This window comes from Triturus cristatus, chromosome 5_1 (genome assembly GCF_964204655.1).
Source record: "Triturus cristatus chromosome 5_1, aTriCri1.1, whole genome shotgun sequence".
Taxonomy (NCBI): domain Eukaryota; kingdom Metazoa; phylum Chordata; class Amphibia; order Caudata; family Salamandridae; genus Triturus; species Triturus cristatus.
In genome coordinates, this window is record NC_140587.1 from 317138682 (window position 1) to 317162767 (window position 24086).

General features: G+C 46.5%; 1 protein-coding gene across 2 annotated transcripts in view; it reads left to right on the top strand.

The window, feature by feature from the left end:
• Positions 1-24086, top strand: part of TAF2 (TATA-box binding protein associated factor 2) — a 948796-nt gene that overhangs the window by 236862 nt on the left and 687848 nt on the right. For both annotated transcript variants that reach the window (XM_085605048.1, XM_085605049.1), the window contains exons 12-13: positions 120-274; positions 11653-11767. In XM_085605048.1, coding sequence (XP_085461174.1) covers positions 120-274; positions 11653-11767 — 270 coding nt within the window. The remainder of the gene's footprint in view (positions 1-119; positions 275-11652; positions 11768-24086) is intronic.

Below are 24086 nucleotides of genomic sequence, written 5' to 3' on the forward strand. Positions count from 1 at the left end.
ATATTTTAATTGTTTTCTTTTTAAGAGAGTTGCTTGTTTGGATGAATATTATTGTACACATTTAATGATTGCATATCAAATGCTAATGTATACATTATGTTTGTTTTTTGTCAATGTAGGTTTTCAACAAGTTGTTGAGTCTGGCCAGCACTGCCTCCTCTCAGAAGTTCCAGTCCCACATGTGGAGTCAGATGCTGGTTTCCACATCAGGATTTTTGAAATCTATTTCCAATGTCTCTGGCAAAGATATTCAGCCATTAATAAAACAGTGGGTGTATCCTTTCTTGCTCAAGTGAAGTTTATTTTGTTGTGCTAAAGAGAAGTGCTATTGCATTGGCAGGCTTCAGGGACCAGGAATATAAGAAGTACCTTAATGATAAACAACATTACAAATAAGAATGCCTCTTTCAAAAGCGCTCTACGTTGTGTGTAGCACCATTTAATTCACAATCATTCTGGGTCTGAAGTATATTCAGTTTCACAAAAAATGAAAGTTCACGTTACACTTTAAACATCTCAAATGTAGCAAGTATTGAGTTTCAATGTAAACCTTTCTGATAATTTGCCGTGCCATCTCTGCTCCACTTGTTACTGTCAAATGGAATTTATCACTACCTTTAAAATGCGGACTTCAATGTTGGATTAAGCCGCTTGCAAATTTCTTTGGTAAAATGTAGATTCTAGTTATTTTGTATTTTAGTTATATTTTTTTGGTATTCCTAGCTTGATAAGCTCATTAATTCAAAACACTCAAAATGACAAATACAAGAACAGAGCAATATTATAACACTAACATGTTTTCAAATTCTGTGGTAGGCTGTTGCTGAGTCCATGTAGAATACGTTAGTTCAAATATGTTTAACAAAAAACAGTTATCAATGCACTCCATGTGAAGTAAATTGCATCATAGTGCCCCTAGTCAAAGTATTTTGTTGAAACCATAGAATCTGGCTCTATGTACATTATGCTTAAAGTCAATTAAGCTATGTGTGGGGCGTCTGGTAATAATACGTGAGTTGCTTAGCCTTAGTAGCTCTCAGTGATTTTCACTGATGAAAAGTAGCTCTCACTACAGAAAAGGTTGGATACTTCTGACTAGGGGCACTATGACAGGGCTGCTATGTGTGTCATTGAGAGCGTGGTCTTTGGGGATGTATGAACTTGTGTGCGTATGAATGTGATAAGTGTGTACGGGTGACTGAGAGACTCTGTGGTATGTACTTGTGTCACAGGACATACCTTTCACCATATGTGGCACTGTTATATGTATAACACAAATGGGAGAAATTTAAAGCGCAGGAAAGTGTTCTTCAAAAAATTTCAGAATATGGAACATTTTTCTGCACTTTAAATTTCTCACACTTAAAATAATGGCTGTATTTTTCACTTATAAATATGGCACTGTCGAGAAAATTAAACTGAAGAGTAAACTTTGCTTATATGGATTCCATAAAACTCATCATTTAAATTTCTCATCTGCAAGTGTCACATTTACAAACACCAAGCATCTTGCTCCCAGCGACCTGTATACATGGTGCCATATGTATACCAAAAAAAAACATTTGTTTAAATGGGATGAATTTTAAGTGAACAAACATGCTTCATAAAACATTAGGACATAATTGGCTTAATTGAAAGTGAAGAAAGACATTAACACTTGATGTTTCATAGAAAAATTTCTCTCATTTGAAAAAAATGCCTTTTTCATTTATTAAAATGGCACAGTGTCTACTGGCCACTAGAAGCAAAAGGCCCGCTGCTTGTAAATGCGACACTGAAATGGGAGAAAAATTAAATCAGGTTGTTAATCATTAAGGTAACTTAATTTTAATTTTCTTCCATTTAAATGCATTCAGGAATATCATTTTGGTCTCACGCTCCAATGTTGAGTCTACAAGGACTTCAAAAGTTACATACTTCAGTTCTTCGCCTCTGTGCCCCATCCTGGCCCATAAATCTGACTGAGCACTGCTCATTATCATGCTCTGCTATCTGCAGCCTCATGATAATAATATAACACCACCTTCCTTCAACTTTAAAAGAAAAATGTGACCATGTGCGTATTTAAAAATGAACTCAAGACTGTGAGCTACTCTTAAGGTGTCTGGGAGCTACTGGTGGCTCCCGATCCACTGGTTGGAGACACTTGCTCTAGAGTAATGAATGTGGAGTATTCTGCAATGTTGTTCCTCAAGTCTTTGCTTTCTTCCAAGATTCACTGTCACACAATAACCTCTTCTTGAGGAAAATGACCAACAATGTTTTCAAATTTTCAAAATAAAATTTGAGAAAGTAGTTTCTCAGTCAAATAATGTTTTGTTCTTATTTGGTCAACGTAATCCTAATTTTCTATGAAGAACTAAACATCCCATTCCATTTGTCAGGAGGAATCAAGAAAATCATTAAACATACAAACAACACTTGCTTTGCACAACAAAAATGTAAAAATCATTATGAAGCAAGCAAGATGCTAATGGTCAAAGTCCATATATGAAACCTGATCAAAATCTGTCAATTCATAATTCAGTTTACAGCAAGGAATGCAGTTTGTGTTTTATTGCCATAGGCTATCCTTCTTCCCCTAATTCTTTACACCACACACTTCAATGGAAATAAATTGATTATTTGTGTGATAGTGGTTCAGTATGACTCCCAAAAACTAATTATAATTCATGTGATCATTTAAGACGTGTGATGTGTTTTTGACTAATGCACATCTAAGGTATATGATAGCTTCTCATCAGGCAAAAACATACACTTCCATGAATAACCCAGCAGTCCATCCTAGATCCACTGATTGTATCTCTGCCTGTGAGCGTAAACAGCATTCTGATGCGTTTCTGCCAAGTCTGTGCTATACAAATTCCACATGCATACAAACATACGTGCGTACATATGTGGTCAGTAGGAGAAGACTTTCAATGGTAAAATATTATATTGTAGGAAGTAAGATTTTAATGCACAGACATTTAGAGGAAAGCGGACTGCTTTTAAAATGTTGCACTGAATTCGAAAACCGAATACTGGTTGTTTAAATAAATAGTGAAGCCAAAACCAGAAAGTAATGAGTGAGCTAAACGAGTTGATTAATTCTGATATTCTCTCTTTGGCACAGTAAAACATCATAGGGCACCTTTTTGGTACTGTATTTATGATTACCTTTCCTCCTTCATAGAAAGTGAAAAATGTTTTACCACTGTGCCTGTTAATATCCAGTGTTATTTTCCAGAGTTGCATACAGCCACTACTACATAAATGGCCTGAAATCAGGTGTCTGATATATTTACGTTCGAGGCATGTGGGCTGCTGAATTCATATCTGTGCATAGATCGCCGCCTAGTGTTGGGTCCGGATGTTTGCACGTTGTTGTCCTGGAAGAGTCTTCGAAGTATCCTGAGATAGGTGACTCCTCCCCTGGACCACAGTGCGCATGGGCATCCTCTCCATCCTCAGATTGTTTTTTTCCGCCATTGGGTTCGGATGTGCTTATATTTACTCAAGTTAGGAAAAACTTTTTTCAGGCCAAAAGGCCTTTAGTTCGCGTCGGTACTGTTCCCGATCGGTATCGATAGTTATTTGTTAGTTTACTAACTTCAAGAACAACTTTTTCGCATCGTTTCCGACCATCTACCCAACACATCGACGATGGAATTGAGGACACCATTCAAGCGGTGTCCTGTTTGCAATGCGAAATATCCCCATGTCGACGTCCACCCGGTGTGCAACAAATGCCTTTCACCGGATCACGACGAATCCACATGTATGGCCTGTGCCCGATTCCGATCCAAAAAGACTCTCCGGAATCGACGAGCAGCGAGACTTGAAGCGCAGCAAGCGGCACCGGCCCCGACCAACATCTTCAGCGCCGAGGACGAAGATGTGGAAGACGTGGAGAACCTACTCTCCAGCCCCGCTTCCGAACACGAATCCGGATCGGAAGACATCGAAGAACAACTCTTTCACAGAGAAGAAGCCGACACCGAGGTAGGAGACTACGATGAGGCCTTAGGGGCCGAAGAGAGTAGCTCCGGTGATGAGCAAGGCCTACCCGTACAGACGGAGGATATCCCAGTGCGTCAGTCTATGGCTCCGGTCGAGGGATCGCCTTCGGGCCTTACCCAAGACCTATCCCGCAGTTCTTCGGCCCCGCCCTCTGGCCCGGCCTCGGACATTCAGCGACAGCCATTACTACCCAAAACGACTGGTTTCCCTTCATCGAAACCGAAACCGAAAGTCGTATCGGTTCCACAGAAACCGAAACTGAAAGTGACACTGGTCGGATCGAAGCCCACTACACCTTCGACGCCAGCCAAACCCGTCGGCACCGACCGCACCAAACGGGACTTCGGTGCCGAGCTCGCAGCAGCCGACGTCGGCGCCGACACACGGAAAAAGGCCATCGGTACCGCCAAACCGCCTCGGCCCCCGGCACCGAAACAATCGGCTCCGGCCACAAAGGTCAAAATGGCCGCTGCGTCTCACACCACTTCGAAAGCAGCACCAAAGGCCCAATCATCGACGCCGTCGACAGCTACTACCTCTCCTCGACTCGATGACCCCGTGGCGCCGAAGAAGTCCACGCCTGCCTCTACAGACCCGCTCGGCGCCAAAGAACCGTCGGCGTTCCAGGTGCGGCAAGTTGCAGCGTCCTTGCAACGCATCAAAGAAAAGGCAGCCCTCCAGGACACGTCAGGCTCCGAGCCGAAAAAAGCTCAAAAAGCTTCTCCGGCACCAGCCAACATCACTTTTGGCCTGCCGCCATCCACGGCGCCCAAACTGTTAGAAATCAGAACACGTGTCACCCACACTAGGATCACGCCTGCCGAACGCTCTCCTACGGAGACGTCACCATCCCACATCATCGATGCCGACACCGGCAGAATTATGCTCCACAAGCGGAGAATATCTTCCGAGCAAGCTTTGGACTCCTACCGGATCCCGCTAAAGAAAAAGCTGCCAGCGGATTCGGAACCAGTTCTTTACGAACCTCTCCATATCTCTTACCCAGATCCACAGTCCTTCTCTCCGACACACTCCGAAACCGACGTTGTGGAGGACTACATGGGTGACCACGTCCCCTACCCCGGAGAGATGGACCCTGAAGGCCAACAGGACCCTGACCAGGCTTGGGATGACCCTGTAGACCCGGGTGCACCTATGGATACACAGGACACGCAGCTATATGGCGCGAAAACGTCTCCCACAGAGGACACTGCCGCATTCAACGCCCTCATTGAACGTGCTGCGGCAAATCATGGTGTGCAACTCCACTCTGACACAATCGAGGACGATTTTCTAATGGATACTTTCGCATCCTCAGAAAGGAATATCAAAACTCTACCCATGTTGAAAGGTGTCCTCAAACCAGCAAAGGACATTTTCAAAGAACCCACCAGGGCAAGAGTAATAAACCCCAGGATCGACAAGAAATATAGGTCGGCGCCTGGGGACCCTACGTACATTAGAGGCCAGTTGCCTCTGGATTCCATCGTGGTTGCTAATGCCCGCAAACGGGCGCACTCACAGACAACTGGGGATGCTCCTCCCCCGGACAAGGAGTCCAAGGTGCTAGAGACCTCCGGCAAACGGGTTGCAGCCCAGGCAGCTAACATATGGCGTATTGCCAATACTCAGGCGCTCCTAGCTCGCTACGATCGCGCACATTATGACACATTAGAAACCTTACTCCAACATCTCCCTGACCAATACAAAGAGGGAGCAGAGATCCTCATCAGGTAGGGACAACTCCTCACAAACGCATCCATTAAGTGTGCACTGGATGCCGCAGATACAGCTGCCAGAGCCATAAACACTAGCGTCATGTTACGACGACACGCCTGGTTACGAATCTCCGGATTCAAACCTGAGGTACAAAATAACATCCTCAACCAGTCGGTCAACCCCGACTACTTATTCGGACCAGAGGTTGACACCACCCTAGAAAAAATAAAAAAGGACACAGACACTGCAAAGTCCATGGGGGCTCTCCAAACGCAGACCTTTCGGAGTGGCTCCTTTCGTCGCCCCGGAAATAGAGGAGCAGGTAGAGGACAGGGGTCACAGCAAACCTACAACAAGGGCAACACACAAAGTACCTACGATAAAAACACCCGGGGTGGATATCGTGGCTCAAGCACAAAGGGCAGAGGACGCGGATACGGTAATACCAGGTCCTCCCCCAAGAACAAACCGTGACGCCCTCTCCCTTCCTCCCGACCACATAACACCTGTCGGGGGAAGGCTACAACGGTTCCTGTCCACGTGGAACTCCATCACCACGGACAGGTGGGTCAAAGATATTATCAAACACGGTTACTGCCTAGAATTAACCTCAACTCCACCCACAATACCGCCAAAACACCGTCCTATGTCCTCAGAGCACTTAGCGCTATTACAGCAGGAAGTGCTAAGTATGCTGCAAAAAGGCGCAATAGAGGTCGTACCCGTCCACGAGCAAGGTACGAGGGTGTACTCCCTGTACTTTTTAATACCAAAAAAGGACGGGTCACTCAGACCTATACTAGACCTGAGACCTCTCAACTGCTACATTCTCTCGGAGCATTTCCACATGCTCACCCTACAACAAGTCCTCCCACTGCTCAAACAGGGAGACTTCCTAGCCACGCTAGACCTCAAAGATGCGTATTTCCACATACCCATTCACCCATCACACAGAAAATATCTCAGGTTCACTATTCAAGGGCAGCACTACCAATTCAAGGTTCTTCCCTTCGGCGTGACAACAGCGCCCAGAGTTTTCACAAAGTGCCTAGCTACTGTGGCTGCACATTTACGGAGGCAACACATTCATGTCTACCCTTACCTGGACGACTGGCTTGTTCAGGCAAAGTCAGCCCAGCAATGTGCCAGCCACATGTCCCGCACCATTCACCTTCTTCACAGTCTGGGGTTCTCACTAAATTACCCAAAATCACATCTCCAACCCGCACACGTACAACAGTACCTAGGTGCGACCATAGACACTCTGGCAGCCACAGCTCAGCCAAATTTAGTGAGGATCAACAGCATGCAAATGCTGATTTCCAAGTTCAAACCCCCCACTCCCTTCCTGCGCGAGTGTTCATGCAGTTGATAGGCATGATGGCCTCCTGCATTTTCATAGTCCCACACGCGAGGCTACATATGCGCCCGCTTCAGGAGTGCTTAGCACGTCAATGGAATCAGGCTCACGGGCAACTAAAAGACCTAGTGTTGGTGAGCGGTCGGGCATACAACTCTCTGCATTGGTGGAATCCACAAAACCTTTGCAAGGGCCGACCGTTCCAAGAGCCTGTTCCACAAATAATACTGACAGCGGACGCGTCTCTCCAGGGATGGGGAGCTCATGTACTCACTTACACAGTGCAGGGACTATGGACAATACAACAAAAGAAGATGCACATCAACCTTCTAGAACTGACGGCAATCTTCCTGGCTATGAAAGCATTCAAAGTACACTTGTGCAACAAAGTCGTGTTGATCCGGACGGACAACATGACTGCCATGTACTACATACAAAAGCAGGGAGGAACACACTCTCCACAGTTGTCTCATCTGGCTCAGAGCATGTGGAAGTGGGCCATTCAGAGGAACATATTCCTCATGGCGGAACACCTCCCCGGCAAGGACAACCAGATGGCGGATCTGCTCAGCAGACACAGCCACCAGATGCACGAGTGGGAGTTACACCCATCAGTACTCCAACCGTACTTCCAGCAGTGGGGTCATCCAGAGATAGACCTATTCGCCACAAGCGAAAACGCAAAATGCCAAAGCTTTGCCGCCAGGTTCCCACATCCGCAGTCGCAGGGCAATGCGATATGGATGAACTGGTCCGGCAGATTTGCGTACGCTTTTCCCCCAGCACCATTGATACCGCTGGTGGCACGCAAACTCAGACAACACTCACTGACACTCGTCCTGGTTGCTCCAACATGGGCACGCCAGCCATGGTACACCACCTTTCTCGAACTTTCCGTGGTGCCGCATCAAAGGCTGCGGATCAAACCCGCGCATTTGACGCAGAACCATGGAGAGATTCAGCACCCAGATCCGCAACAGCTGAACCTGGCAATCTGGCTCCTGAAGTCCTAGAGTTTGGCTACCTAAACCTGCCACCTGACTGTATGGACATCATTAAGGAGGCCAGGAGACCCACTACCAGAGCTTGCTATGCAGCCAAATGGAAAAGATTCGTCATTTATTGCAATAACAATGACATTAACCCGCTAGACGCATCCATCCAAAACATAATTTGTTACCTCTTACACCTATACCGATGCAATCTGGCATACACCTCAATACGTGTCCATTTGACCGCAATATCAGCCTATCTCCAGAACAGGCAGCACCTCTCTTTATTCAGAGTGCCTGCCATCAAAGCATTCTTGGAAGGACTCAAACGAGTAATTCCTCCAAGCCACCCACCAGCTCCAATGTGGAACCTCAACTTGGTCCTCACACGCCTGATGGGTCCACCCTTCGAACCTCTACACTCATGCGAGATTCAATTCCTCACCTGGAAAGTAGCTTTCCTAGTAGCAATCACTTCTTTAAGGAGAGTTAGTGAACTCCAGGCACTAACCGTTCAAGAGCCATTCATACAGGTTCACGCCAACAGGGTTGTACTACGTACCAACCCCAATTTCATGCCCAAGGTAATATCGCAGTTCCACATGAATCAAACTATTGAACTGCCTGTTTTCTTTCAAAACCCACAAACTGTCGCAGAAAGAGCACTCCATACACTGGATGTAAAGAGAGCCCTCATGTACTATATCGACAGGACTAAAGTCTTTAGGAAAACAAAACAACTTTTCGTTGCCTTTTCCCCACACCACAAAGGTAACGCCATCTCCAAAGCAGGTATAGCCAGATGGATCGTTAAATGTATTCAAATTTGCTATCAAAAGGCTAAACGCACATTAACGATTCCCCCACGAGCCCACTCAACACGTAAGTTAGGGGCCTCCATGGCTTTCCTGGGAAACATTCCTTTGCATGATATATGTAGAGCCGCCACCTGGTCCACTACACATACATTTACCAAACACTATTGTGTAGATGTGCAATCAAAACAGCAGGCAGCTGTAGGACAGGCTGTTCTCAAAACTCTTTTTCAGACCGCTGCAGCTGGCACTGGTAGCCGCCGCTAATAGAGGGTACTGCTATATATTCTATGCACAGATACGAATTCAGCAGCCCACATGCCTCGAACTGAATATGCTACTTACCAGTATGCATCTGTTTTTTTTGGCATGTAGGGCTGCTGACATTCATATCGCCCTCCCTCCTCCCCGGCGCCTGTAGCAGCTGTAGCTCTCAGAATTACTGTAAGCATGGTCATCACTTTCTGTATCTACTCCATCACTGCCACAATGGCGAAAAACAATCTGAGGATGGAGAGGATGCCCATGCGCACTGTGGTCCAGGGGAGGAGTCACCTATCTCAGGATACTTCGAAGACTCTTCCAGGACAACAACGTGCAAACATCCGGACCCAACACTAGGCGGCGATCTACGCACAGATATGAATGTCAGCAGCCCTACATGCCAAGAACAGATGCATACTGGTAAGTAGCATATTCAATTCACACCACCACAGTATACAGAGCCAGTTTCACTTCAGGAAAATATTTCAAAATCTGACTATTAACAAACTAATTGGAAACACCATGGGAAACATGTTATAACTGTCATTAAAAAATCATCCCATTTTTGCACAGATTAGTAATTAAACCCTGCTAGTTAAAACATTATAACTATTAGATTAGACTGCAACATCTTTTTCTTATGCCATCCTTCTCTAAATATTTAATCACCTCAGAGAATCCAGAATATGGCAAACTTGCAAATCCATGACATCCAGTTGTAAGGAATCTTAGTTGGCTATTTATCCAGTGCTAGATCAAATGCAAGGTTCGATGCCTGCTCCCCAAATTACTTTACTGAAAATCTTCTCACTTGCCTAAATGGATATTCAAAATACACAGGGTGATGCATCTCCTCCACTTTTCCACATATTTTTTCTTCATGATAAGGATGAAAGCAGAATACATGTCTGGCCTTTTGCTGGTACGTACTTCCCCTATTCACATGATAATCATACTATATCTTTAAATTCAGAAAGCGATGTTCTGCTTTTATTATTCAGTCTACTCTTGGATCATTCATTGTCTGGGCTTATCTAATCCCAGATTCTCTCCATTCACTGCTTGTAAGATGCCCAAAGAAAAACACCAGGACATAAAAAGCCCTTAAATAATCTGCATTCTTTGGACAAAGGTGACAGAGAGGAGTGTGCAAGGTAAGTGCCAAAGACAAAATTGTATGCAATGGAGACAAGTCGAAAGCTAAAACAAACCATGCTTGTTTAAATGGGCCATCTAGTGAGTGTTGTCACAGCAGACCTCAAAACCCCAGCTGACATTATCAGACAAACAAAAATAGAAAGTCTATTGTTGCTGATTGTTAGAGATACAGAACTGGACAAAGAGAACTGATTTTTTTCTCTTTGCACTGGATGGTCCTTTTACACTTTATGGTAGATGTGGAGAAATATTTGGGAGGAACAATGTAATGCTCAACATTGGATATTTAAATAGAGTAGAACACTAAAGACTGTATTTAAAAATATTTTGAACTGCCATGTTTCACATAGATGTACAAAATGTGTCGTCTATTACCACAAAATCTGGATTTGAGGATATTGATAGCCATAAGCTGAACATTCAACTGTTGAATTCACTGGCTGAGTGCAGTTTTCCCAGTCATATATTTGAGAAAAGGGTGCAAAATGGAATTCTCAAGAACAGAGAGAGATACCATTTGTGAATGTTAGGAACATCCATAAACACTTAACCTTGTGGCATTCACAAAATTCCCAATGCATTTTACAACACTAAATGGTAGAATGTAAGAAGCACATCATCAATGCAGAAGTAAATGCTCAATTTTTGGAGAGCCATTCTGGCAACTGACAGGTTAATCTGGAATTTAATTAATTTTAGTATATATTAGTGAGTGTACTGCATTCCCTTATTGAGAGTTCTTGGATTACATGTCTATTGTGGAAATGTATATTGTTCATTTCCTCAATTTACACCACACCCTTTCTTGACATTGAATAGTCTAGTGATTACAAAGTTTTTCTAATGCACATCTACTTAGCAACATTTAAACTGTGCTCTACCTTACTGAGGTGGGTCACCAAGGCTTTCTTGGGTGATTTAAGTTTAAGTTGTAGAATGACTTGCAGAGCTCAGTATACAGAACATTGTTCTGAAGGTCCCAGGTTATCTACTTCATTGCTGAATCCTACTGCTTTTGAGACCAGACTTTGTCTGCTGACATCTTCTATGTCTCCTAGACTGTGGTCTTTGCAAGAGGAGCAGGACTCTGTAGAGTACAACAGTTTTCTTACCTAAGGATAGAACTTTGTAAGTGCTAATGAATATTCTTTTTATTCTGAATATTCTTTTTCAAATGATAAAGTCAGAAATGTTTCTTCACCAGGAAATGCCACATAGCAGCAATTTCTAATGTGGATTGGAAGGCATGATCATATCAAGTTATCCATTTTTCTTCAGGTGTTTTGATCTAATAGGGGGACCTTTATAATGATTTTATGGCTCCTTAACAGTTTTGTTTCAGTGACCAAAGTGGCGTGGTAAAGTTTTATGGCACTTTTGCATTCAATCGAAAACGCAATGTTCTAGAACTGGAAATAAAACAGGATTACACTTCCCCTGGGACGCAGAAATATGTGGTAAGAATTCTTTTAATAATCAATCCCTATTCTTGGTCAGTACTGATTATCATTTAGTGAGTTTGACAACTACATTATTTAAAAATGTCATCTGTTGTTTTTCTGTTATGTGTTGAGGATATCTTAGGGAAAGAAAAAACACATTTTGCTGTTTATTATGGTTAGGTGTCAAACTGATATAAAACTAATGTTAAATTTTTTTTTTTAAAGCAAAGAACTTTACATGTTATAGTTTACTCAGGAATGTGTGTAGTTTATTTAACAAAACTACAGTGTGTTGTCCGTAGGGCTTGGCAGAAGGTGTGTTTCAGTGACACATGCAAGTTTAGATCTTATTACAGTGTCTTTTTGTATTTTTATCTTATTCAACGAACACCACCACTGCTCATGGCCATTACTGTTGCGTAGCAGCTGTTTGGGCGTGGGTGACCAACCCCTAACAGACTCTCAACCACTTGCTGCATATGACCCTTACACAGGCAAGACTGTGTTCACCATCATAGTGGGAGGTTTGCAGCAGGGTCTGGCCTCGGACCATGCCTTATACCCAACCCATCTGTGGGCGACCACCCCCGATATACACAGTGTTCAGTCGTGCGTAGTGGGGGGGGGGCAAATTTGGCAGGAAGCTAGACCTTCGTCCACATATTGTACTATTGGGGATTTGGTGTAAATCCTTTTGGTAGTTTTTTGAGAGCCAATGGCCAAAAATAATTGTTTATTTTGACACTTGGGCTTGCGAGAGTCTCCAAGACTCTTGCGGCAGCGCCAGTTTAAAAATAAAGCATTCTGATTGGCCCAGGGAGCTTTATTTCCCTTGGGCCATCTCGCTCCTGTGGGAATCAGACTCTCTCTAAAGTGAGCACTCTGATTGGATGCCAGCAACAATTTTGCTGCCAGGCATTACAGGGCTTGGGCAGTTAGTCCCCTGTCCTGACGTCGTGAAAAAAAAATCTATGTATGGGGCGAGGGTAGGGATACCCTGACCCCCTACAGCTCATGGACCAAAAATGAGAAAATACACAAGAAATACCGTAATCCCATGAGGCTCTTTCGGAATCGAAAAAACGAAACAAAAAAATGGTAAAATGGTGGCCAAGCCGTGTTTATTAATTATAAGCACCGGGAGCCTAAGCCTGGAGCTGTGTTTACAAACGGAAGGGCGGCTGTGTGGCTCCCTCCCCAGTCTCTAGGCCCCAGGGCCAAAAACAATTTGTATGGGGAGGGGGCACACAACCCCATCCTCCCCGAGCCATTATAAGCCTCAGGGAGCCCAACATCGGGGGCCGATCTTAGAATTTATGGGGTTGGGGTCCACGCGTTCCCCCTCGCCGTACTTTGAGGCCCTGGGGAGCCCACCCATGGGGCCAACATTTATAATTATGGGGGGGGGGGGGGGTTCCTTCCAAGCTTCCAAAGGCCCTTGATGCCCACCGCTGGGGCTGAAAATTTTCAAAATGGGGAGGGGCCCCCCATCCTGAAAAGTCCCCGGGGTGCCCATCCCGGGACGATTTATTTGTAGAAGGGGGCCGGGCAGCACCCCTCCCCGAGCCCACCAGCTATGTCCCGGGGTGCCCACTCTCAGGATATAGCGGTTTCCCTGCCCGCAGTGTGGCTGGCAGGAAAACAGGTGTTTGCTCTCGCTTGGCTTGATCATTTTTAAATCACCTGCCAAGTGGGAGCAAACACCAAGTCCGCTCCCAGATGGCAGGAGCTTCAAAATGCTTTAGATCTGTTTCCCGGCCCGCAGGGAGCAGCATTATTAGCTGCTCCCTGCGGGCGGGAGCTGTGCTGGCTCCCACTGAATGCGGGGAGCCAGCTGGGGCAGTGAGAGCCTTGCGGCTCCCCCTGCGGCCTGTAACAATAGTTAAGCGTGCCCTGGGTGGGCACCTTGGCATGCACATTTTGTTGAGCTGGGCCCCGGGGGATGGGATCTCCAAGGCTAAAATAGACCCCGGGAGGGGGCTGCGTGCCTTCCCTTTAAAATTCCCCCACGGCCAAAATTGGCCCTGTGACTACTTCCACCTTTAACATGCTACCTGGCTCGGAGGGATGGCGTTCGAGGGCCAAAATCAGTCCTAGAAGGAGGCCATGTACCCCCTCCCCATAAAAATTGCAGCTGGCTCCAGGGGCATGAGGTCCCCGGGGCTGAAATTGGCTCAAAGAGGAGGCCTACGTGCCCTCCTGCCCCATAAACATTGTGCCTGGCCCTGGGGCCAAAATCGGTCCGGGGAGAGGGGCTTCACGCCTCCTCCTTAAACAATCAAACTGTGCCGTAAGGGATGGGGATGAAAGAGTGGCCCTGGTGTATAAGAACTCTAGGACCCGACCAGGCTTGGGGCCAGCACCCCATGGGTAATGCCAAAGGCCGTGCCCAGCATGGGATTGGCTGTATGGGGGGACTTTGGATGCGGCAGGCAGTTGCATTTATGCATGGTAATTAAATAATACCCTACGTAAAAAATTCACTATAAATAAAGAATTAAAGTAACGTTGTAGTTTGGGAGATTTGTCAGTGACAACATTAATGTTTTGAACTAAAAAACACAGAAATTTACCAGGTATTGTTAGCAGTTCTAACTATAACTTGCGCTCACGCCATGCACTGCTTATGACCTCACCTATGACGTCACTGATTACATGTTCTACGACATAATTTATGACATCATCCACGCTTTGTTTTCCCACATATTACTGTATAATTTACTATGGCATTAGAGGTCTGACAGTAAGTACAAAATACCTCAAGAGAAGATCAGGCATCATTACTACTAAAACAGAGAGAACTACCCTAGGTGCAACATTAACCCTATAGCATACACTTTGCAGGTATCATAGTTCACATTAACAATCCACCACAGACATATGAGAAACCCTCATTAAGTAAGGTGTTCAATCTGTATACAGCTGTTCAGAGAAAGCCAAAATAGTGAATGCCAATTCCAAAACAAATGCCCTACTTCAGACAGTTTTTATATGTATCAAACCCCTGACACACACCGTACCTACATTAACCCCTTCGATGCTGCGCAGATTCCGCCGCTGTGCTGGCGGAATCTTGCGCGGGCGTGGTCATGACGGAATGGTTCCGTCATGAGCACAGCTCAACCGTGGGTCATGACGGAACCATTCCGTCATGAGCACCGAAGGGGTTAAGAAAGGAAGTTGAGAGGAGCCAAGATGGCGGACGGACAGGACGTCTGAACTCCCGGCTCCGCAGCCCGTCTGCTGTTTATATGACATCCTGATCTTTAATCCTGCCTACGGTGCGAGCAAATGTAACCATGAATGCGCTGATACTTTCCGCATTCCTCCGATGTCCCCGCCGGCTTTTTTGGTCGAGGATTCATAGAGTTTGCCGACTTCGGACCTTGCCCACGCACCCTGGCCCGACCACCGTCACCGGACACCGCTTATCACGTACGGTGAGACGACCTGGGGCTGGACCGGCGCCTGGGGAAATGTGACCGGATGTGGAGTGGGCGGCTTGGCGGAGCCTTCTTCGCGACGGAGAGAATTCCTGTATGATTGGGCCCGGGCTGGCGAACCTTCCTTTGTCTTGCTACCAGCGGTCAGAGCGGTGTCCGTTTTAGAGCGCCCACCACCCGCATTGCACTACAGCCGAGGGCTCTCCCATCGAGTGAGCCCCGTATAGCGAGCAGTAACTTTTCTTGCCTTAACTACTATTCCTCCGCCCTATGGAGTCGCCCTCACCCCTCCGCTGTGGGCTAACTGCCAAAATGGTGGCGGTGCCGGTCTACCTCGCCGGAAAGACGGAAGCCTCCATACCCCTGACGCAAGCTTCCCTGCCTACTGTCGAGCTGGAGGGTGTCCTGGTGGCGCCTTTACATACTGCCGACATGCGGAAGCGAGGAGCAGACCTGACCTATGGTGATATCCTTCTAGCCCTGGAAGACTTGAGGGCGACATGGTGCCAACACACTCGAGAACTGGAGCGGAAGATCGATGCTGCTATGCCATCCAGGGAACTACTGCGGTTGTCTGACCCCCCAATGCCTCTCATTCCCTTCGAGGTGGATACAATGTGGCGACAGGGGGATACTGTGGAACGTCCTCTCCCTGGCTACAGTGTCGAGTGTTCTTTTAATGACAAAGTTGCAGATACAAAGCTCCCTTCCACTTTAAAAGCTGAGACTCTGCCTCTGCAAGTGTTGCCACGGCTTCCTCAACATCGCCGGAGTGTGTGCCGTTCTGTGGGGAAAACTGTGTTGGTTACTATCGCTGTGGTGATGGTTTATGATTGGGAACTCTCGCTTCCTCTCCCTCTGCGTCTTCTAAGCCGGGAGCGGCCATCTTGCTCCTTTGTTCTGCCTGAGGTACACTCCCAGCGGTGGCCATGCTTGGTGGGGTCTCCGCGTTCTGGCCAGGGCTGATGTTATCTCCCTTGATGATCCTGCCTGACCGCCTGGCATGACCCGGACTAGAATATTTGTCCATGTATTTGCTGTGCCGCATGTGTGTAATTTGCTATTGTTGATCGCGGGGGTGGATCTGTGGGGCCACTTAGGATCGGGCCAGGGCTGGGCGATTCCCTTTAGTTTGCTGTACGTATTGGCGGGCGGGTACTAGGACGGGACTGCTAATTATCTGATTTATTTGCACATTTGGAATGGAGTCTCCCCACCTGCTGCTTTGCTTGCTACTTCAGTTGTGCTGATGATATTCAGGGTGGGGGATGCTTATGGGGCTGTGGTGACCGGGAGTATGTAAAATTTCCTCCTCCTGCCTTCTCTGGGAGTCGGAGACTGGGATGTTCTTTCCCACTCTCCGGACTCTCTTCCTACTTGGGGTTCATTTGGGGCGACAGGCATGCCTATTGGGGGGGGGGTGGGCCGTGGCCTTCCGCTGGTATGCAGGGTGGGGGGATGGGATGTGTTCTATGTCTTTTCTTTGTCTCTATGGCCCTCTTTCTCTTTCTTTCGCTCTTCTTCTTCGGTTTCCTTTTCTTTTATGTTTCTTTGTTTCTTCGGGGTCGGGGTTCAGTGTTAGTTGGGAGTTTATTGTGTTCTATCATTCTGTGGTATAGTGTTTGCTCTTAGTTCCCGGATGGTGGCTACCTGTTTCCTTGCAAATGCTTTCCTATATAACGCCTCCTTCTGGGAGCTCCGTGAATGGTTATGTCTCTCCTGGTCAATGTTAGCTTCGACTCCTCTCGTAGTTCACTACATTGTACTCGACAAAATCATAAAATTAAACCTTTTCTTATCCTGACATTATTGTTCAATGTTCTACAATGTCATAGCGGCCGGCCCCGAGGGGTTGTAGGCAGACGCTGTGTATTGTGCATTTACCGAAATAAAGGTTTTAAAAAAAAAAAAAAAAAAAAGAAAGGAAGTTGATAAACATTAGAGGACTGAGTGCTGCAAACAGTGTTTACTCTCTATAGAGAGAGTTTATTGTACACCACACTGTTTGTAAACCCTGAAACTCTCATGAGAGTTACTGCACATAGTATTCAAAAGAATCTACTAAGAACAGTGTATTTTTTGTGCAGCAGTTGTATTTCTTATGTTAGGATAATTTTTGATTAGATGCCAGTGTCTCTTAAAAACTCTTCGGAGCTTTCTTTGCTGTTTTTTTATTATCAATATAGTTAGAATGTCATCCATTTGTGTAGAGTTGAATTGTTGTTTTGAAACAAATGTTCCCATTCATGTTTTGTTTTTCATCCTCTTAGACCGTTTTTGACATCATTCCCTTTCTATTGATACATTTTTTTGAAACTGTCATTTCCTCTGGTCAAATCAGTATCATTGGCACACATTCTTCTCATTCTCAGTAATTCTCCATATGAAATTCTTTTTATTAGAGGTTTAGAATAAAAGCTATCTCTATATATGATACTGTTGGTAGAGGTAAGTTTCCTCTATAAAGTGGTTTTGATCACGTTGTCTCGTATGTACGCAGTGACAGTGACATCTAGATAATAAATTTTCTCTCTACTGGTGGTGCAAGTAAATATCAAACCTATGTTGTTGTTTTTTCAGATGTTATTGTTCTCCATAAATTGTAGCTGTGTAACATGCTATATAATGAATGGAATTTCCTTCTCCCATCAGCCTTTTTGGAGACTGGTGGGTGAAGAAAATTGCCTGGGGACAGCAAAATTAACACTAGCTAGAAAATATCATTTTATTGTCAAGATGCACAGATGACCTATTCATGAAGTGAAAAACAACGTGATGTTCTTCAGATAAGATCTTTTGCACTTGTCTATTAGTGTCTTATCAGTTGTGATGATTGTATGCAGGATTATTAAACTTTCTGTTGCCCACTGATTAATCATATTTATTTCAAGACTCTTCAGTTTTATTATGTGCACTGATACTATTTGTTTGCCTCAAATGAAGTAGGTATTTTGTGCTTTATTCTCTTATTTTTTTTTTTAAGGGTTTGCAATTTGAGTGTAATTTTACACATGCTCTCTCCTTTGTTTAAAAGATTTTTTGAGCAATTACATGAATTACCTTTCATTTTGTGAATGTTAAATTTGTTACCTATGTGGGCCATCTATCTGCGTGTTTGAACGGTGTTCAGTTGCTCTGGGGTCCGGAGGCACTACACCTTCATTGAGTGACGCGCGCAGGCTGTTTAATGATCCCCATGCTGCAATTTTCCTGTAACTACTTATGATCTGGTGCTCAATTTTCAAGGTGGCCACAGGAGCTATACACTTATTATATTCTTCTGACTAACTATATTATTTATTTGTTATTCTTTTTTTCATATTTCTCCGTACATTCATTTATTTCCTTCACATATATCACCTTCTGGAGCTCTGATTTTTTTTGTAATAGGTGACTGCCCACTTGGGCCTCACTCCCAAGGGGCTCTGATACTGGCTTGAGTATCTCTCTCAATATCAGCCTTTGCCTTGGAACACTACCCTTTTGTTATTGAAATCCCTGCATACTTGTTGCTCCTTCCTGGACACACATGTTTTGTTAGGGTACGTGGTGATACATGTTTGGGATGGGCAGCCAATTCTGGAGATAAGGTTTTCAATTCAGTCTATCAATACGGTGAATTGTGTGTGTTATCTTTTCCTCCACTTCAACTGTTCTCGTGTATTTATGTTCTTTGCAAAATTATTATGTACACTGGGCACATTACCTTCATTCCAGGATTGCACTCACCGGAGCCATATTCAAACTTTGTCTGACACGCATCTTCTCCATTTAATCTGTGATGGGCTATGGAATAGAGGGATTAGCTGCACATTTACAGACTGAATGAGTGTCTTCATTTTATTATTTTCTCTGAATTGCATATTTTTCACTGGGTGTTCCACCAGTGTTGATGCTTCCATCCCCATAGGGCATGTTAGGAGCCGAAGTATGTGTGTCTTTCTGATGGATACATCTGCCAGTGGATTCCTCACCTTGTGAATATCCCCTGCGCCAGCAACATTCGGAAACTTTTGTAGCTCTCCACGCCGACGAGGACCACCTCACAGAAGCACAGCTCCGCACGCGGCCCCACTGACGTCACTGGATCCATAAGAGGATCTCGTTGGCGTGATGACGTCAGTTCCCTTTTTTCTACGCCTTCGACGCTAACTGTTTTCTGGGACTCTCCGTAGCTTTACTGGTTACTTTGTGTTTCTGCTGGTGTTTCTGCTGTCTTCTTGCTTCTTTTTCAAGATGTCGACGAAGAAGTCAGGATTCAAGCCGTGTAGAGAGTGTGGTAAACACATGTCCATTACGGATCCACACGAGGATTGTGTCTGGTGCCTGTCATCGGATCACGACGTCGAGGGATGCTCTTGCTGCCGCATGATGAATCCAAAGGCCCTAAAGGAAAGAGAAGTTAAGCTATTTATAGCGAAAATGAGGAAGGAGAAGAGGTCAAAGGCGCTCAAGATAGAGGTCCAGGTCGAGGTCCAGGTCGAAGTCAGATAAGGAGACTGCTCCGAGATCGACTTCACCTGCTCCTTGACGTCGTAAGGACTATGTTTCTCCCTCTCCTTCTGTGTCAAATCCAGCTTCTCCTGTTTGCCCGACTTCACCTGCGGCTTCTCCGGAGCGTTCTCCGGCTCCATCACCGACGCATTCTCCGGCTCCGGTGGAAGAGGCTCCGACTCCTGATGAATCATTGGCTCCACCGTCGGCGCCGATTGGCCCGAGTCCGGTAATGCCTCAATCTGAGCCTTACCCCCCCTTTCCTGGCCTGGGGCAAGACCCATCGCATTATTTAAATGCTATGTATGGCATCTTTTCGGGAGTGATGTACCCCTCTGGAGCACCTTATGGCCTTTAATCTGGGGGTCCCTCAGGCCTACGCTCAGGCTCCATTTATGCAATTTTTTTCCTGCAACGCCATCTTGGCATTTCCCGGCGCCGAGGAAGTCGACGCCGCACCCTTCTTCTCCGGCTCCAGCTCGAGCTCGTTCGACTCCGGCTGCTCCTCTGGATCCGGAGTCGTGTGTGGCACCGCTGACGCCTCTTTTGAGGATCAGATCCAGGCGAGAAGTGCAGAGAATTTTGGAGGAGCCAAAGGTACCAGGTGGAAGAAATGTAAGAGGGTGAAGAAGCAAGTGGCCTTGATTTGTCACCGGAATGGGAGCTTACTCCTCCTACTGATGCTCCCACTAAGGATGTGGCTCCTTACCACACGGTCATAATGAAAGCAGCGGAGCTTTTGGACTTACAGCTCCCAACTGCTGAATTTAAACCCAACATCCTGACTGAGGTTCTTCATTCTCCCTCCACCTTGGTAGAGCCTTTACTTCCATTTAATGATGCCATCACTGAGCCAGTCATGGAGATTTGGCGTAAGCCCTTTTCGGCTCCGGCAGTATCTAAGTCTGTTGCTAGGAGGTACAGGGCGGCTCCAGGAGATCCGGACTTTCTTACTTCCCATCCTTCTCCTGAAAGTCTGGTGGTTCAGGCTGGCTGCTCAAAGAAGTCTTCTGGGGCCTTTCCACAGGTTCCTAGTGATAGGGAGTCGACAAAGCTCGACCAATCGGCCAAGAAAGTGTTCTCTTCGGCAGTATGGCCTTAAAGTCCACAAATGCCACCTGTCTCTTGGGCCATTATATCCATGCTCTCATGGATTCTGCTAAACAGCTGGCTCCTAAGTTATCTGAGGACGACAGGCAGAATTTTAATGAAGTCCTGTCGGACACTCAGGCGGCTGCACGTCAGGTTATCCAGAGTGGCTTGGACACTGCGGACTCTGTTGCCAGGATCATGGGCTCCTCGGTCGCCACGAGGAAGAGTGCTTGGCTTAAATCTTCAGAGTTCTCCCCTGATGTGCAGGCAACGCTTCTGGACCTGCCTTTTGATGGTTCTGGGTTGCTTGGGAAGAAGGTGGATGCAGCCTTGGAAAGGTTCAAGGACAGGAAAGTCACGGCCAAGTCTCTGGGCCTGCAGGTACAGCCTAGAGGTTCCTCTTATAGGAGGTACAGAGGTTTTGGGAGGTCGTCCTTTCGGACATACAGGCAACCTCAGCAGCAGAGGCAACATACCCTGTATAAGAGCTACAGGGGCAGGAACAGAGGTCGTGCTTGAGGTCGTCAGCTCTCCTCCTCCTCCTCCTCCTCCTCTTCCTCCTACCACTGCAAAGCAGCCCTAGATCCACCATTCTGGATCATGTTGGTCATGTGGGGGGTCGGTTTACCCATTTTCTACAAGATTGGGAACCGGTCACTGCAGACCTTTGGGTTCTAAATCTTGTAGAAAATGGGTATGCTCTTCCCTTTCAGGAATTCCCTCCGAATTACCCTCCTTGCCAAAGTGCTTGCTCGGAGGACCACCTTCTTCTCCTGCAAAAAATTGCTGAAAAAAGGTGTGATAGAGGTGGTTCCAGAGCAGGAAAGGGGTCAGGGATGCTACTCCCGGAATTTCCCGATACCGAAGAAGGATGGCAGGCTGCGTCCAAACCTGGACCTCAGGATATTGAACCTTTTTCTGAAGCAGGAGAAGTTCAAGATGCTCACCCTTGCGCAGGTTCTTCAAGCGCTGCAACAGGAGGACTGGATGGTGTCGATCGACTTGCAGGATGCGTATTTCCACATCCCACGTGCCCAAATCTCACCTGGTGCCCTCTCAGCGCAACCTGTTCTTAGGTGCGGTACTGGACACTACTGTGTGTCGAGCATTCCCTCCCCCTCAAAGGATTCTCGACATACAGGAAATGATTCCTTTGTTATACAATAGAACGGTCGTTCCAGTCCTGAACGTCCTTCGTCTGCTCGGTCTGTTTGCTTCCTGCATTCTATTGGTCAACCATGCACGCTGGCACATGAGGGCGCTCCAGTGGTGCTTCCGCAGGCAGTGGTATCAGCACAACGGAGATCTCAGGGAGTCTGTGAGGATCTCCAGAGAAGCTGCAGTGGATTTATCTTGGTGGAGCGTGGAGGGCAATCTGTCTCAAGGAAAGCCATTCCATCTACCACCATCGGTGGCCACATTGATAACGGATGCGCCCACTTTAGGGTGGGGTGCGCATCTGGGAGGTCTGGAGATCAAGGGTCTTTGGTCTCCAGAGGAAAGGTTGCTTCACATCAACCTTTTGGAGTTGCGGGCGATATGTTTGCAACTCAAAGCCTTTCTCCCTTCCCTTCGCGGTCAGTCGGTTCAAGTCCTGACGGACAACACTACCGCGATATGGTATGTCAACAAGCAGGGAGGAGTGGGGTCGCATTGTATCTGCAGAGAGGCTCTGCGTCTCTGGTCCTGGGTTCAGGATCATCAGATTTGTCTGATGGCAAATCATCTGGCCGGAGTTCTGAAAGTGCGTGCTGACAGTCTCAGTCATCAGTTCTCTGCCGACCACGAGTGGAGGCTCTATCCGTAGGTGGTTCGTCACATCTTTCGGACGTGGGGAACTCCTCGGGTGGACCTGTTTGCCACTCACGAGAACGCTCACTGCCCGTCATTCTGCAGTCTCCAGTATCCGATGCAGGGAGCTTTGGGGGACTTGTTTCAGTTGATATGGGACTCACATCTCCTTTAAGTGTTTCCTCCTTGATTCCTCAGGCTCTGAGGAAGATTCGCCAAGATCGGGCCCAAGTCATATTGATCGCCCCAGACTGGCCAAAAAGGTTGTGGAACACAGATCTTCTCCACCTTTCCTCGTGCCCTCCGCTCAGTCTCTCTCTCAGGGCAGACCTCCTCTCACAGTCGGAGTGGCAGTTCTACACCCCCACCTCCAGAGCTTACACCTTCATGCCTGGAGATTGAACGGGGCAACCTGAATTCTTTTTCTCTCCCGCCTGACGTGGTGGACGTAATTTTGTCTGTCAGACGTCATTCCACCAAGTCTATCTATTCCTATAGGTGGTCTAAATTTTTCCTTTGGTGCGGAGAGAAGTCTATTGACCCTTCGAGGGCTCGTTTATCCAACATCCTTCAGTTTGCTCGCTCTCTTGCTCAGCAGGGCTTTGCTGTAGCTACTGTGAAGGGTTACTTATCAGCTTTGTCGACATTCCTTTGCTTGCTGGATCAGCCATCCTTGTTTAAGTCGCCTATTGTATTACGGTTCATTAAGGGCTTGACCAACAAATTTCCGCCCACTCCATTTATTGTGCCTCAATGGGACTTAAATCTTGTCTTAACTTACTTGATGGGTTCTCCCTGTGAGCCCTTGCACAAGTGTCCCTTGAGACTATTGTCTTTCAAAACAGTTTTTCTCATTGCCATTACCTCGGCAAGGAGGGTAAGTGAGCTTCAAGCTCTGAGTTCGAAACCCCCGTTCTTGACCATTCATGCTGAAAGAATGGTACTCGGGACCAGGGCTGCTTTTCTGCCTAAGGTGGTAACTCCTTTCCATCCGGGGCAGTCCATTACCCTTCCTGCCTTCTATCCTCCCGCTCACCCTTCCAAGGAGGAGGAGCGGCTTCACCGCTTGGACCCTAAGAGGGCGGTGAGCTTTTACCTCGATAGGACTAAAGACTTTTGAATGGATGACCAGCTCTTCGTGGGTTTTGTTGGCTGCAGGAAAGGCAGAGCGGTGCACAAGCGCACCCTTTCCAGATGGATTATCTTGTGCATCAAGATATGTTACTCTTTGACCGGTAAGGAACCTCCAGAGGGTATAAGGGCTCATTCTACCAGGGCAAAGTCTTCTACATCTGCCTTATCTAGAGGTGTTCCTGTGGAGGACATTTGTAGGGCGGCAACTTGGGCCTCCCTCCACACTTTCGCGAAGCATTACTGCTTGGATTCTGAAGTGAGGAGGGACGGTCACTTTGCTCGTTCCGTCCTTCAGGACTTTTTGGTATAGAAGGGTGGACACCCTCCTCCGGGAGTGGGGACTGCTGGGGGAAATCTATTCACAAGGTGAGGAATCCACT